The sequence below is a fragment of the Aquarana catesbeiana genome, linkage group LG03, assembly GCF_042186555.1.
Source record: "Aquarana catesbeiana isolate 2022-GZ linkage group LG03, ASM4218655v1, whole genome shotgun sequence".
Classification (NCBI taxonomy): Eukaryota; Metazoa; Chordata; class Amphibia; order Anura; family Ranidae; genus Aquarana; species Aquarana catesbeiana.
Genome location: NC_133326.1, coordinates 688,250,178 through 688,264,886, shown reverse-complemented (window position 1 = coordinate 688,264,886; position 14,709 = coordinate 688,250,178). Strand labels below are relative to the sequence as shown.

At 42.6% G+C, this 14,709-nt stretch overlaps 1 protein-coding gene across 1 annotated transcript in view; it reads right to left on the bottom strand.

The window, feature by feature from the left end:
* Nucleotides 1–14,709, bottom strand: part of LOC141134155 (phospholipid scramblase 3-like) — a 66,596-nt gene that overhangs the window by 26,548 nt on the left and 25,339 nt on the right. The window contains exon 4 of the mRNA XM_073623740.1: nucleotides 7,827–7,854. Within this exon, the coding sequence (XP_073479841.1) occupies nucleotides 7,827–7,854 (28 nt within the window). The remainder of the gene's footprint in view (nucleotides 1–7,826; nucleotides 7,855–14,709) is intronic.

Below are 14,709 nucleotides of genomic sequence, written 5' to 3'. Positions count from 1 at the left end.
GGAGGAGGGGCGATCTCTCGTCCCCTCCCTTTCCTGTGCTGCTGGGTGTTGCATACTTGGATAAGGATCTGGGCGGAACCCCAACACCATTTTTTTTTTATTTTGGTGTGGGGTTCCCCTCCAAATCCATACCAGACCTGAAGGGCCTGGTATGGATTTGGGGGGTTGACCCCACGCTGTTTTTTTCTTGAATTCTGTAGCTGGATATTCTTTTTTGTACATTCAGCTCAGTGGGGAAACACGCTGACAGCTGATAACCATCCGTTGTTAAGGACAAGGCGGCCGACTTCCAGGCATGCTGCCTAGCAACCCACTATATACAGTGTTTTTAAAGGGGGAAAAGAAAAAAAAAAACACTTGCATTTCAGGTGTGACTCCATTGAAGTCTATTACACACAAAATGCAATCTGCTGCAGGAAAAACATCCCTGACCCTTTAAAGAAAAAAATGCAGCGGCTGCAAAATGCATAGATGTGAAAGTGTACCATAGAAAACCATGTTAAATGGACTGTAGTGCGTTTCTGCAAAATGTAAAAACGCACAAAAAAAAGAGCATAGATGTGAACGTAGTGTAAAAAATAATTTTATTTTAACTAATTTAACCTGGCTTATTGATACCTACTCTAACTTACAGGCTACAAGTTTTGTTTTATAACCTCTTAACGTCAGCGCCTCCCGGCCCTTTAAGAGGTTTTTATGGCGTAAGGAGGCGTTGCTTAAGTCACGTGATCTAACAACTTTTGGTTAGGTGCCGGCAACTGTGGCAGGAACATGCGCCACGCGTGCTCTCAGCACAGCTGTATGCACAGCAATTCATGCAAATATGCAGCCCCTCAGCGCCAAGGACCAGGCGCAGAGAGGCCACATAGTTGTGTGCGGCCACCACCAAGGGGTTAATATACTATTTAAACTGTTGGATATTTTTACATTCTCTGCAGCTACATTCTAGCTGTCTACTATCTTCCTGCCAATTTAAAAAGTTCTTGTATGCCATGTTTTGTACCCAAAAGTGGAACTTCCGCTTTAAGCACCCCTCGCCCCCTTACATGCCACAATTGGTCATGTCATTTTTTTTGGGGGGGGTTGTTTAGCTAGCTCCCACTTCCTGGTCTGGTCGCCTGGCCGCCTAGTCAACCTCTCCATCCCTGCAATCTTTTGGGACATGTCACAGGTCCCAGAAGATTGCCTGGCCACTGACGGAGCGCAGCGTGACATGGCGTGGCTTTTCAACCAAAGCGCCAAACCTCTGACCAAGTAGCACAGAGAATACACTCACTTTGAAGCCATTTGCACTGACACTGAGCCCCAAAGACATCTGATGTCGACCTTGTACTCACCCCTGTTCTTAGACTGCAGCCCCAAGTCTAACGCAATTAGCCAGCGCTGGGAAAAAGAACTCTCATTGAATCTAACGTTCAATGAGAGCAGATCTTTGACCACATTCATAAAGGATCCATCAACATATCAGCGCAAGAAAATGGATACAAGCTATACTCTAGATGGTACAGGACCCCTGTCAGGATACATAAATACCACCCCAGCATCTCCCCACTCTGCTGGAAATATAATTTAACCCAAGGATCCCTACTCCACATATGGTGGGAGTGCCCGCTCATACAACCTATTTGGAAGGAAGTACACCGTCTACCACCCAAATCACAACTTACATGCCAGACTTTACCCCCGCCCAATATATGCTCCACCACACATCAATACCCCACTTGGCCTACAAAAAATCCCTCACCCTCCACCTCATTAATGTTGCCAAACAATGCATACCTGTGTTTTGGAGACAGACCAACCCCCCAACTACTTCTCACTGGTTTCACCGCATTGAAAGAATAGCAGAAATATAGGCCCTCATTCACCAGGCTAGAGAGACCCCAACAAAGTTTCAGAAAACCTGGGCCTGCTGGTCACACTTTAAAGAAACAGCCGATTACCGCAATTCCCTAAACTGACACACTTCTACTCAACCCGGGGTAATCCACAAGACGCTATCTGCCTATACTATGCACTTAAATGAGATCTGTCCCCTCATACCCCCACCCACCCTTACTTACTGCCCCTGCCTGATGATGTCTATTATTGTCCTGATGACATTAGGTCTTTCTGAGATTCTATACCCCTCACTGCATTGCCATTTGGTACCAAGGGTTCCTCCCCAGTTATACTCCCTATAGAGCAATCTAACCAAATATTTTGTCCCACTGGCATAACATAAAACAACCCATCATACAGGTAAACTACCCCTTTACCGACAACGCTTGTCGAGTTCCATAGCTCCCCCATCCATACACAGAGCCCGACAGGGGTGTTTGGATGTCAGGGGAGCATATATAAGTTTACCTGTCTTTAACCTTCATACACACGCATGACCCCGTACCCCACTCCAATACCCGCCAGTGGAGACCTCTTCCTGCCCTGCATGAGGACTTCTTTATATGTTCCTTTAATTGGTTTGGTTCTTCAGCTTAGTGGTGTAGTTTATTGATTAAAGAACTTCTTATTTTACACTTAAATCATATTGTATACATTGATTCATGTAACATCTCAATGCTGTATTGTTCTTTCCTTGTTAAATTGAAAACTTCAATAAAAAACTTGAAACAAAACAAAAAAAATTTTGCTTTAACTTTTTTCAAGACGTTCTCATGGTTAGATATCAATTAAAAGGGGTCTACACCTAAGAAGGTCAATTACGTTTTTTTTGTAGTAATAGAAGTCTTGGTTAGGGACTCTAATGTTTTAATCCTACCCAGTAAGGAATTTACAGCCTGCGTCCTCTGCCTCTTCTCTTTGGAAGCAATTTGGATCATTAGACCCCTTACAGCCTTATGTCATGCAGCCTTATCGGCACACCAAGCATAAACACATTAGAATCAGGAGCAGAATTAAGCTGAAAGTATTCTTGTATGTGAGGTTTAAGTTTATGCTGGACTCTTTTTTGAGACAGGAGAAATGTGTTGTTGCTCCACAAAGTAGATGGTCGAACAGCATGATCCTCTCTCAACGTAACAGAGATGGGAGCATGGTCCAACCATGTTATAGAGTGAATGGCCGCACAAGATACTTTATGTAGCAGATGAAGGTCCATTAGACAATAGTCAATTCTTGAAAAAGATTCATGTGCTGACGAAAAAAAGGTAAAGTCTTTTTCAGTGGGGTTGAGGCATCTTCAGACCGGCTTTGTGTATGAAGTGGAGCAAATGGCGGTTGTAAGATGATTTAAAAGCAGTGGTATCCAAAGTGGGGTCGAGGAGAGAATTAAAGTCTCCACACCATAGCACATGCCCTTGTTGCATTTGTTTAACTTTTTTTAACAGTTTTCGTAGAAAATGGGCTTGACCCGTGTTTGGTGCATATGAGTTCACTATGTTGTAGATGGTGTTGTTGAGTCTACACACTAAGGTCAGATATTGACCCTGAGGCTCCTCAGCAGAGTTATGTCTTACAAATAACAGCTATAAAAACTGCTCTTTTCTTCTCAGGACATTAGAACATTTAGGAGGATTGACCTTCAGGACGTGTGATTCTTGAATACAAAGAAGTCTCCTTTGAACTTTTTTGCTTCCATCCATAATGCCCTGCCTTTATAGGGACTGTTGAGCCCAAGGCCGTTGAGTGATACACTTTTAAGCACCATGAGGGGTATACTGGTTGCTGATCACAGCCCCCCTGGGCCAAAGGTGGTAGGAAGGATATGTTGTAGTACCTGGAAGGTGGTTTGATGTAGGGAAAGTCCTTGGGTCACAAAACAGTTGAGGATGCAGAATAATGTTGATAGATAGAAATGCACTCATAACCCTATAACGAAAAGGAGGAAAATCCTGTGTTCTTGGAAAAGGCCGAACTCCATGCCTTGACTAAAACCACTTCATGAAGGAAGAAGAAGGCCCGAAGGCTACATTACATTTGCATCATCGGCAGTTTATATAGTGACAAGCGCGCATCCTGACACAGTATGTATTATACAGTGTGTGTAATCCTTAGTGTTTTGAACCCTATAGGTGTGATATTGACATGTCTCCGTTCCCAGTGGAAGCCTTTTTAGGGGAAACATGTCGGGTGGAGCTAGAGGCTGTGATGCCATCACGTTTTTTTAGTGTTTTTTTTTTCCCATGCAGTCAGTCGGTTTGCTCCCTCGCTTCATGTCTGCTAAAATTTGCAGTTGAACTTTTTAGCTGTTTTTTAGCTGTTTTTTATCTGGTTCCCGTTTGCTGTGCACTTTTGAAGTTGTTGATTTGCGGTTCCTAGAGTGCTGTGTGTCATTGCTGTGATTATCTGCAGTGGAATTTGTTGAAGTGACTGTGAAAAAGTTTTTTTAAATACATTTTTTGAAATACACATCTGAACTATGGAGTTTCTCCCGCTTTGTTCCCACTGAGGCGTTTGGCTATACTATGGATAATTCAAAGACTTAAAATCATTCTGGAGTTGTGAAATCCTGTATACCAAAAACAGAGGATACCTGTTCTGTGGATTGGGTAAAGTGGATGAAGATCCTACAACTGACATCCAGGTGATAATCAGGGAAGCCGGCAGGCTAATGCAACAAGCTTGTTTGATCTCCCTAAAGAGAGATCCATCTGATCCGGTAAGCGGCCTGTTCTACTATATTTTCTGAATAGGAAGATCATCGCTGTATTCCAGTAGAAGATTTATTTCATCATCAGCATAATATATATTTCTATGAGGACTGAGTTTGAATACATATTTTTTATTGTTTAAATCCTTACACAGGATATTCAGGGGGAAGAAGTTCTCATTGACAGACTATATTTTTTTCTACCACTGTTTTTGAGGTGTGGAGTGAATACTACATTGTTGCTGACCAAAGAGTCTTTTTGCAACATTGTGGCTGGTGTCACTATACCACTATATTTCACCATCTGATGTTCACAATATTATTTTGAGTAATGAGTGGATGCTACATTGTTGCTGACCAAAAGTTTTTTTAGCAACATTGTGTCACTATACCAACATTGTTTTACTATATTGTTTTCACAATATTGTTTGGAGCATGGGAATTCAATATTTAGCGGAACTGTAACAAACTCTTCAATAAGTTTTTTTCACATAAATTATTTTGGATATTTATTATTCAATATCACACCTATAGGGTTCAAAACACTAAGGATTACACACACTGTATAATACATACTGTGTCAGGATGCGCGCTTGTCACTATATATGTATTGTATTAGGGTCTTTTGTATTTTTTTGACTAACACTAGCAGCTGCACCTAATATTTTATTTTATTTAATTTGTCTGGTTAGCGCAAAAGTTCTTCTTTCTTTATAGTTTCCCAATCATGACTCACTCAGGAGGGAGAATGCTTTTAGTGGAAAGGTTCATCTTCATGTGTAAGTAGGCCCCAAATTCTAGCAAGGCGGAGGCCTTTCGCTATGGGGCAGCCGTGAAGTATTTGCCATCTTTTGTAATAAGCAACTTGGCAGGGAAGCCCCATCTATATACGATATGATGGTTGCGCAGGAACTTTGCTACAGATTGCATTCGTTTGCGCCCCCTTATTGTGTGTTGGGACAGATCTGTAAATAGCTGGAGATGGGCATAAGGATCAGGCAATGGCGAGTTGGGCCTAGCGAATTGCGTAAAATCATCTTTGATGTGGAAAAAATTTATTTTTGCAATAACATCCCGAGGCACATTATCAGGCAAGTAGGCTGGTTTTGGGAGCCAATGAGCGTGGTCGACCACCAATTCTCTCTCTGCAGTATCCAGGAGAAGATTAGCCAAGATCTGCAGATAACACTGTTTCAGAGATCCCTCTGAATTTCACATTATTCCTGCGAGATCTGTCCTGAAGACCTGCAAGTTTAATCTTAAGAGCTGCGATTTCCTCATCATTTTTCATTATGGGCATCAACTAGCTCATTGTGAGCAGAAGCATACTCCCTCCATTTTGTTCTCAATATGATGCACTCGGTCCGAGACCTCAGCTTTCACTTGTGCCATAAAGGAGACCATGTCTCTGTGTAAGGAGCCCTTTAAAGATATCAGCATATCTTTCAAAGTAGTGTCCATTATTGGCTGACCTCAAGTTGGAAATTCCTCCAGAATCTCCACCAGCTCCCTTGTGTCATCTGCCTTTGCCATGTGCCCACTTACTCCAGGACGATCGAGGGCATAGGTGTGCACAGCCTAATGCATTAGGGTGTGCACCCTTAAGCTCAAACACACATGCATGTGTATGTATTTATATATATGACCCAGCACATTGATCTCCCTGCTGGCACAGTGAAAGAGAAAAGGATAAACACTTCTCTTATGGCAGAGCCGGTAAGAGGGAGATCTTTCCCATGATCCTGTTGCTACACAGAACGATAACACTAATGCGCATGGGGGGATTAGGGTGTGCCTGGGCACACCTGGCACACCCTGTGCGCACGCTTATGATCGAGGGCATGCTTGGGTTTGTTCTTTAGAGGGATTGAGAGAGGTGTGCTGCAGGAGGATGAGTGAGCAGATCCTCTCTGTGATCTGCTTGGATGGCCATCTCCTCCTTTCCCTCTGCTCGGCAATCTGCTGCCTGTGGAGGCCGGAAAATAGGGGCTGAGAGTCAGCCGAGAGGAAGAAATCTGTCAGTTTCTTCGGCCCCTCTCTCATCTTTCTCTTTCCCATGTTGTGCCTTGAGGTGCTGGGTCCAGAACGGACACGGATGGTGGAGATAATGCTACCCTACATTGCTGCAAAGCTCTCCATAATAGACGATGGCCCCAAAGCTCGGCTAAACAGTGGCCATCTACAACAGCAGCCGGCTCCGCCCCCCTGAACTCAGATTTAAAGGTGGACTCCAGGCAAATAAACACAAAGTAATGCGGCTCTGTAATCAATAATACATCTTTACCAGTTCCTGCCTGCCCACAGTACATTTATTGTTGGCGGGGGGCACGGGTAAGCTGGATCACCTACATGGACACAGCAGAATTGCGGCTCCCGGTACCCAACCGCTTTGAGCAGCCATGGTATCACATGGTCGCTATGCGATCACATGATCACAATGAGTTTCATAACAGCTGTGCTTATTATTGTGATTCTGTGATTGGCCCTCAGCTAGCACATGGTATCTGGGCCAATCACATCACCCTCTACCATGTGATAGCTGTGGGCCAATCACAGAACACAATAGTAAGTACAGCTTTAATGAATGTAACCCATTCATGCCAGATCAAAACATTGCTGTTACAGTGATTACAGTGATCAAAGTTTAAAAAAAAAAAAATGTAAAAAATCCCTACCCCCCCCCCCCCCTTGTAGTAGTACAGCGTCACTTTGGTGACACTGAACCACTTTGATAAAAGTATGTTTAGAAAAAAGGAAAGTAAAGAAAATGAAAAGAAGTAAACAAAGAAAAACATGTTTAAAAGAGTTGTTAAAAAATGTAATTAAAAAACGATTTATCTGTTTTTCACATACTGTCACCAGTCAGTGACACTAGTCATATGATGGCGCTGTACTGTACTGGTGACAGTATGTAAAAAAATAAGTGAAGTTCATGCCAGCCTGGGCTCAGAGGAAGTGATTGGCAGCATCATTCATGCCAAAATACAAAGGGCATCTTGTAACAAAAAATAATTTCTGCAGGTCACAGCTCTGGATTAAAGGCGAGTATTGCGTCAAAAGCGGTTTTTCATTTTATCTTTTTATAGGCTTTTCTTCTTCATTTTTTTTGGCTGGAGTTCTGCTTTGACTTCTTTTGCAATGCTTTTTGTCAAGAGACATTTGTTCTTCTATAAAAACAAACAACCAGCACAAAGGACAGGAAGCTCTATAATACTCTATATTCATTCCCATCTCTTACCTTTATGCTTTAATATCACTTCTTCCACCTGAAAGTAAATAAAGAAATGTGTTATAAAGTTATTATTTTTGTAATATTTTTATTTTTTTTTCTTTATTTTTCCTGTTTCTGTGTTATGCTTCTATAGATCATTATATTTTGTGAAGATGTCTCTTATTTTATCTATTTGTAAGTTAATCTACCCGAAACTGAAGTTCCAGTTATAGTGAACTCTGGGGGTCAGGCATCTTACGGTATATTTTTCTATAATTTCAATAATAATTGTCTCTTTGATAGAACAGCTCTTACGTTCCCCCAAAATGTGGCATTTCAGTGTTTGATAGATGCTAGAGAGGCATTATGAGGGGTTGCCATCATCTCTGTGCTGAATAGACATGTGCAGGATGAAAAAATTCGTTTAGTTTAGTTTCGTTTCGATTCGTTATTTAACTTAATTCGTTTAGTTAAATTCGTTGCATTCATTACATTCGTTTTCGGAATTCGTTTCGTTTCGTATTCGAATTCGAAAAAATTCGACCGCATTCGAAAAAATTCGACCGTATTCGAAAAAAACTATCAAATTCGAAAAAATTCCACCACATTCGAAAAAAACTATCAAATTCGAAAAAATTCTACCACATTCGAAAAAAACTGTCAAATTCGAAAAAATTCTTACTACGGTGTCCTTTTATGAAACTGAGATCAGCGGCGATCCCGAGTCTCACCGCTGATCTCAGCGCTTTACCAGTTTATGAAACTGAGATAATCAGCGGAGAACATGTTCTCCGCTGATTATCTCAGCACAGTGAGAATTCACAGAAACGGCCAGTTTATGAAGGTGCGATCTCCACACCTCACTGGCGATCTGTGACAGAATTCTCACTTTCTGATTCACCATTTCAGAAGTGGAGAATCAGAGTGAGAAGCCTGAAACTGGCTGATATTCTGGAGAAAGAAAGAAGTCTTTTGACTTCTTTCTTTCAAACAGTCAGAGCACACCTTCCCCACCATTACACACCCCAAAACCAGCAGGATAGGAATTTATAGTGTGTATATGTATATATATATATATTTTTTTTTTTTTTTAGATGTTCACGTCTCTGGCTGGGTTCACACTTGTGCGATGCGTGAACCAGCGTGATTCCTGTGCGGGTTTTCACATCGCACCTACATTGACATCTGCGCACCACTGCGGGTGTCAATGTAAAGTTAATGACACCCCCAGATCATTTCACAGATCGCAGTGCGAACTATGTAATGGTGCAGGAATCGGATCGCATGGGTGTTCACACCCATGCGATCCGATTCCAGTGCGGACCAAATAAAGGGTCCTGTACCATTTTGGTGCAAATGCAATATGATTTAGGGCCAGTTCCCACTGCTGCGGTGTCCGAGATCGGATGTGATTCGCACCGCAGTGCAAAATCACATCCGATCTCTGTGCGATGCGATTTCAGCCATACAGATAGTATTGCTAAATTTGCATTGCCCTCGGACCAAACTCTTACAGGACCCTTTTATTGGTCCACAGCAGAATCGGATTGCATGGGTGTTCACACCCATGCGATTCGATTACTGTCCGAGTTTGCAGATCGCACTGCGATATGTGAACTGATTTGGGGGTGTTAACTTTTAGGCCCAGTTCACACTTGCGCGATGCCGGACATCGCACAGGCATCGCATGTTATTTGCAGCACACTGCCATTCACATTACATGCGATGTCTGTGCGGTGCGATATCAGCTGTACAGATAGTATGGCTGATATCGCACCGCATTCGGTGCAAACACGCACAGGACCCTTTTTTCTGTTCGGACCAGAATCGGATCGCATGTGTGTTCACACATATGCGATCCGATTCATGTCCGAACTGTCAGTTCGCAGTGCGATATGCAAGCTGATCTGGGGGTGTCCTTAACAATGTATTGACACTCCCCAGCGATTCGCATATGGCAGTGTGAACTGACATGCGAGTCGGTGCGATGCGGGAACCCGCAGTGGATTCGCAGTGTTCTCGCATCGCACCAGTTTATCAATTTTTATGTTTATCTATAATGAAATATATTTTATTTTAATTTATTAATAAATATTTATACTTGTATACTTTATTAAAATTATTTTTTTAATGATTATAAATGTATTTTGCATTTATATGAATGGTGTATAGCTGCATTACATATGTGCATTACATTCATTTACTATACACCATTCACATTTAAATAGGGACATGTATGATCTTTAAATATTGATAAAAACAATGTTTTTTTTATAATTAGGTTAATGTATATTGTGTAGGGGGAATTTAACTTTATTATTTTATTAATATGTTGGGGAATAATGTGTGCTGATTTGTGTTAAACTTTTGTATTTTATGGTTCCTCATACTGTAATCCCGCTATATCACGCGAGATTATAGTGAGAGGAGCCATTCTCAGGAGTTCCCGGCGTTTGTAGATCGCTCCTCAACTCAACATGAGAAGCGATCTACACACTTTCATAAACAGGCACTCAGAAGAGAGCGATCTCCTCTGAGAATGCCTGAGAACTGAAAAGCGGTATTTTACCGCACTTTCATAAAAGGACACCTACATTTGAAAAAACTATCAAATTCGAAAAAATTCTACCACATTCGAAAAAAACTGTCAAATTCGAAAAATTTCTACCATATTCGAAAAAAACTATCAAATTCGAAAAAATTCTACCACATTCGAAAAAAACTGTCAAATTCGAAAAAATTCCACCACATTCGAAAAAAACTGTCAAATTCGAAAAATTTCTACCACATTCGAAAAAAACTATCAAATTCGAAAAAAACAATAACTGAATTTGAAAAAGTAAACTATATATAACCATTTTGCGAAATTTGAAATTCGTATAGAATGAAATCGAATTCCAATAGAAAAGATTAGGATAGAATAGAAAGTATAAAAGAATAGCATCATGTTTTCGAATTCGATTCGAATATGTTTTCGAATTCGATTCGAATTCGTTCGTTTTTTTTTCGGATTCGTTTAAATTCTTTACTTTTGTCATTCGGAAATTCGGATGCATCCGAATTTCCGAATAATGAAAAATTCGTCCGAATTTCGATTCGGAACGAAACGAAATGCACATGCCTAGTGCTGAATTCCCAGGTCTGTACACCTGCTGTGCCCATTATGAGGGGTTAATTTTATTTATTGAAAAATCCTACAAACAACAACTTATATACAATAAAACCATAATAAATAAGTAAAACATATTTACAAAATAATTGAATATGACTATACAAAACAGAAAGAACAAGAACATAATAAATGGTGCAAACCAAATTGCGCACAACATAATAATCCCTACAGGAGAGCCAGACTAAGGAACATCACCGTCACCGTGCATGTAGCCATTTATCAAAAATATATTTGATCTGAAAATCTAGGGGAGTGAAACAGAATACAAAGAAAAGCCGCACACCCTGAGATCAACAGGCAGCAGCTACAGAGTCCTGATATTCCTCCACGCCCTTATCCAGGCCTCCTGCCACCACCTGTCTTTCTCAAGACCCTGAATCTTCCCAACCTCACCCAGAATGTCCTGCATCACCACTTCGATACGGAGGATCTTACTCCATAAGGATACCTGACACCGTGCACTCCACTTGAAAAAACGGACTACTAGACTAACTAAAAAAAGTGTTTCCAAATCAGAATCCTGATGAGTCTGGAATGCCTCATACACCCACTCTGCATAACTCATATGGGGGAGGAAGGGTATACTCAGAGCCCTCCCCACCCTCTTGTACACCTCTATATTAAAAGGGCACTGAAGTAGAAAGTGATCCATGGACTCCACCACTCCTCCACACTCCACTCTCGGGCAGCCCCAATCACTCATGGAAAGAAACTTCAAGTTGCCCTTCACATATAGTTTTCCATGAAAGGCAAGCCAAGCCTGATCCCTAAACTTCATCGGGATTCTCTCCAAATTAATCAATCGCAAACCCACCCCGAAAACCAGGCTTGGGCAATCCTTTAAGGCCAGTGGCTCGCAAAAAGCAGAGCTCATGATCCGCTTCTCAAGAAGTTTCCTTGGAAGAGATCTGACTTCTCCTGCTGTTACTTGCCACTGCCGAAGCATTTTCCAACACAGGGCAACATAAGCCGGGAGCTTATCATGCTTGACCCTCAGGCTTTTCACTGGCCCATCGTTTTCCCAGTGTCACAGAAAGGGCCTAAACCAGGGCTGAAAAATACCAACCCACCCAGGCGGTCTCTCTGCCAACATGTTACCAAGATTGTACAGCACAAACATCAAAGGGGAAAAGACTACAGGGTTAATCATCCCTAGACCACCCTCCTATGTTGCCCCATAACAGCTGGAAGTAACAACTATAGACCCTGGTATAGAGAGAAACTGGCAAAACGCAAACAAAACTGACATACAGAAAAATCGGAATCAGGTATGTCTTGATCAGATCAACCTTTTCCCTCAAGGAAAGCTGCCAACCTTTCCAGCTTGCCACCTTGGTATCGGCATTCTCAAGCCTGTGCACCCAATTTGCATGGCCATAGTCACCTGGGCCAAATTCAATGCCTAGAACTCTAATTTTTTGTTGGGGCTATGGGAAGTCATCTGGGAAAACAAAGCTCTCACCTTCCACGCCCATCCAGAAAGCTTCACACTTGTCTTGGTTGACCTTTGAACCTGATGCCTCTGCATACTGCCTTACCACTGAGACCACCTCCTGCGCCTCCCCAGTCCCAGAGACAAAAACAGAAATATCATCAGCATAGGCCACAACCTTCAAAGGAGGCTCACCAGCGATGCCCAAAGGTACCCCACACAATGGTCCACTCTCTAGCCTTCTAATGAAGGGGTTGATTGCAAACACATATAGCAGATGACTCAATAGACACCCCTGACTCACACCCGAGCCAACCACAAATGGCTGCCCGACCCAACCATTAACCAGAGGAAAGCTTTCAGCCCCTTTGTACAAAATCTTGAGCCAATCAATGAAACCCCCCTCCAGGCCATATTTGTCAAGTAGGAGCCACAAGTACTCATGATTAACCAGATCAAAGGCCTTAGCCTGATCCAATGTCAGCAAAAATTTACCCCAACCAGCAGCCCTACAACACTTCAAGGCCTCCCGGACAGCTAACACCGCTGAGAAAATGCTTCTACCTTGGACCGGGCAGTGCTGGTAGCGGGATAACAAACTGCCTGCAACTGGTGATAAGCGCCAGAAAAAAAATCTTTGCCAGTATCTTTCTATCAACATTAAGAAGGCTAATGGGGTGCCAATTCCCAATCATCGAAGGATCTTTACACTTTGACAGAAGCATCACTGCAGATTGCCTCATGGAGGGAGGGAGAGAAGAGAACCCTCCTGCAAACAGCCATTAAAAACCTCCGCAGGGTAAGGAGCCAGGATCGTCTTAAAACATTTATAAAATTTGGCTGTCAAACCATCTGGCCCTGGCGTTTTCTTGATGGCCAGTTTATTAATAGCCTGGATTACCTCATCTGCAGTGATTTCATCTGTCAAATTCATCAAAGGAATATTACTTTCCAGACCTGGTGTAGAGTCCAAAAAACCCAACATCCTTGTTCGATCAAGGTTTCATTCCTCCCAGGAGATCGGCATAGTATGACCGGACAACTTCCAGGATCCCTGACCTAGACTTAATCAGGAAGCCCGTACTGTCCCTCAGGCCATTGACCGTCTTAACTGCTATGCTCTGTTTACAGTTCTGGTAAGGGTCAGGCGAATGGTATTTCCCGTAATCCCTCTCCTGAACCAAAAAGAGGTGTGCCGGTCATATTGATGTCTCATAAGGAGGAGTTTCACCTCAGAGATCGTCCCAGAATCTCCTCCATTCGAAACAAGGCAGTTAAGTTTCCTCCGCAAACGCTGGTAGGTGATATACTCATCTTGCTGCTTCTTTCTTCCTATGACCTTGAAAAGCCCAACAGTCCGCTGTTTCACAAGCTTCCACCATTCTGACTTGCTGCTGCAAAAGTCTAGGATCGTTACCTGTGTTTGAAAAAAATCCTCAAAGGATTGTCTTATGCCACGTACACACAAGCAGACTTTACGGCAGACTTTGCCCGGCGGACTTTTCAACGTACTTTACGACGGACTTACTGAATGAACGGACTTGCCTACACACAATCCACCAAAGTCCGTTGAATTCGTATGTGATGATGTACGACCGGACTAAAACAAGGAAGTTCATAGTCAGTAGCCAATAGCTGCCCTAGCGTGGCTTTTTGTCCGTCAAACTAGCATACAGACGAGCGGACTTTTCGACCGGACTCAATTTCGACGGATTGATTTAAAACATGCTTCAAATCTAAGTCCGTCCAACTTTTGAGAAAACAAAGTCCGCTGGAGCCCACACACATCGAATTGTCCAAAGAAATCCCGTCCGCCCGGCAAAGTCTGCCGTAAAGTCCGCTCGTGTGTACGCGGCATTACTCTCTCGTCTTCCAGGAGGGCCGAATTCAATCTCCAGATACCCCTCCCCCTAGGGGGCATGTCTGAGGCATTCAGAGTCACAGATAGAATACAGTGATCAGAAAAAAAAACTCCACTGTCCGACACACAGGTGCCGAAAAAGCAGAGTCTCCCTTTTAAAAAAACCTATCTATCCTACTCTGACTACTACCTCGCTGAAAAGTGAACCCCGTGCTGTCTGGGCAGTGCTTAATGTGCGCATCTACCAGACCTGCTTCCCTAACTATCGCATTGAGAAAAAGGGTGTCATAGCCCAGCTTATCTCTGAAACCTCTCCTGTCTTTAGACCTAGTAATGGTGTTGAAATCACCTCCAAAGATAACCTGCTGGGCCGTAAAAAGAAAGGCTTAATCTTTGTAAAGAGGTGTTTCCTGTCCCACTTCGTCTGGGGACCATAGATGTTAAT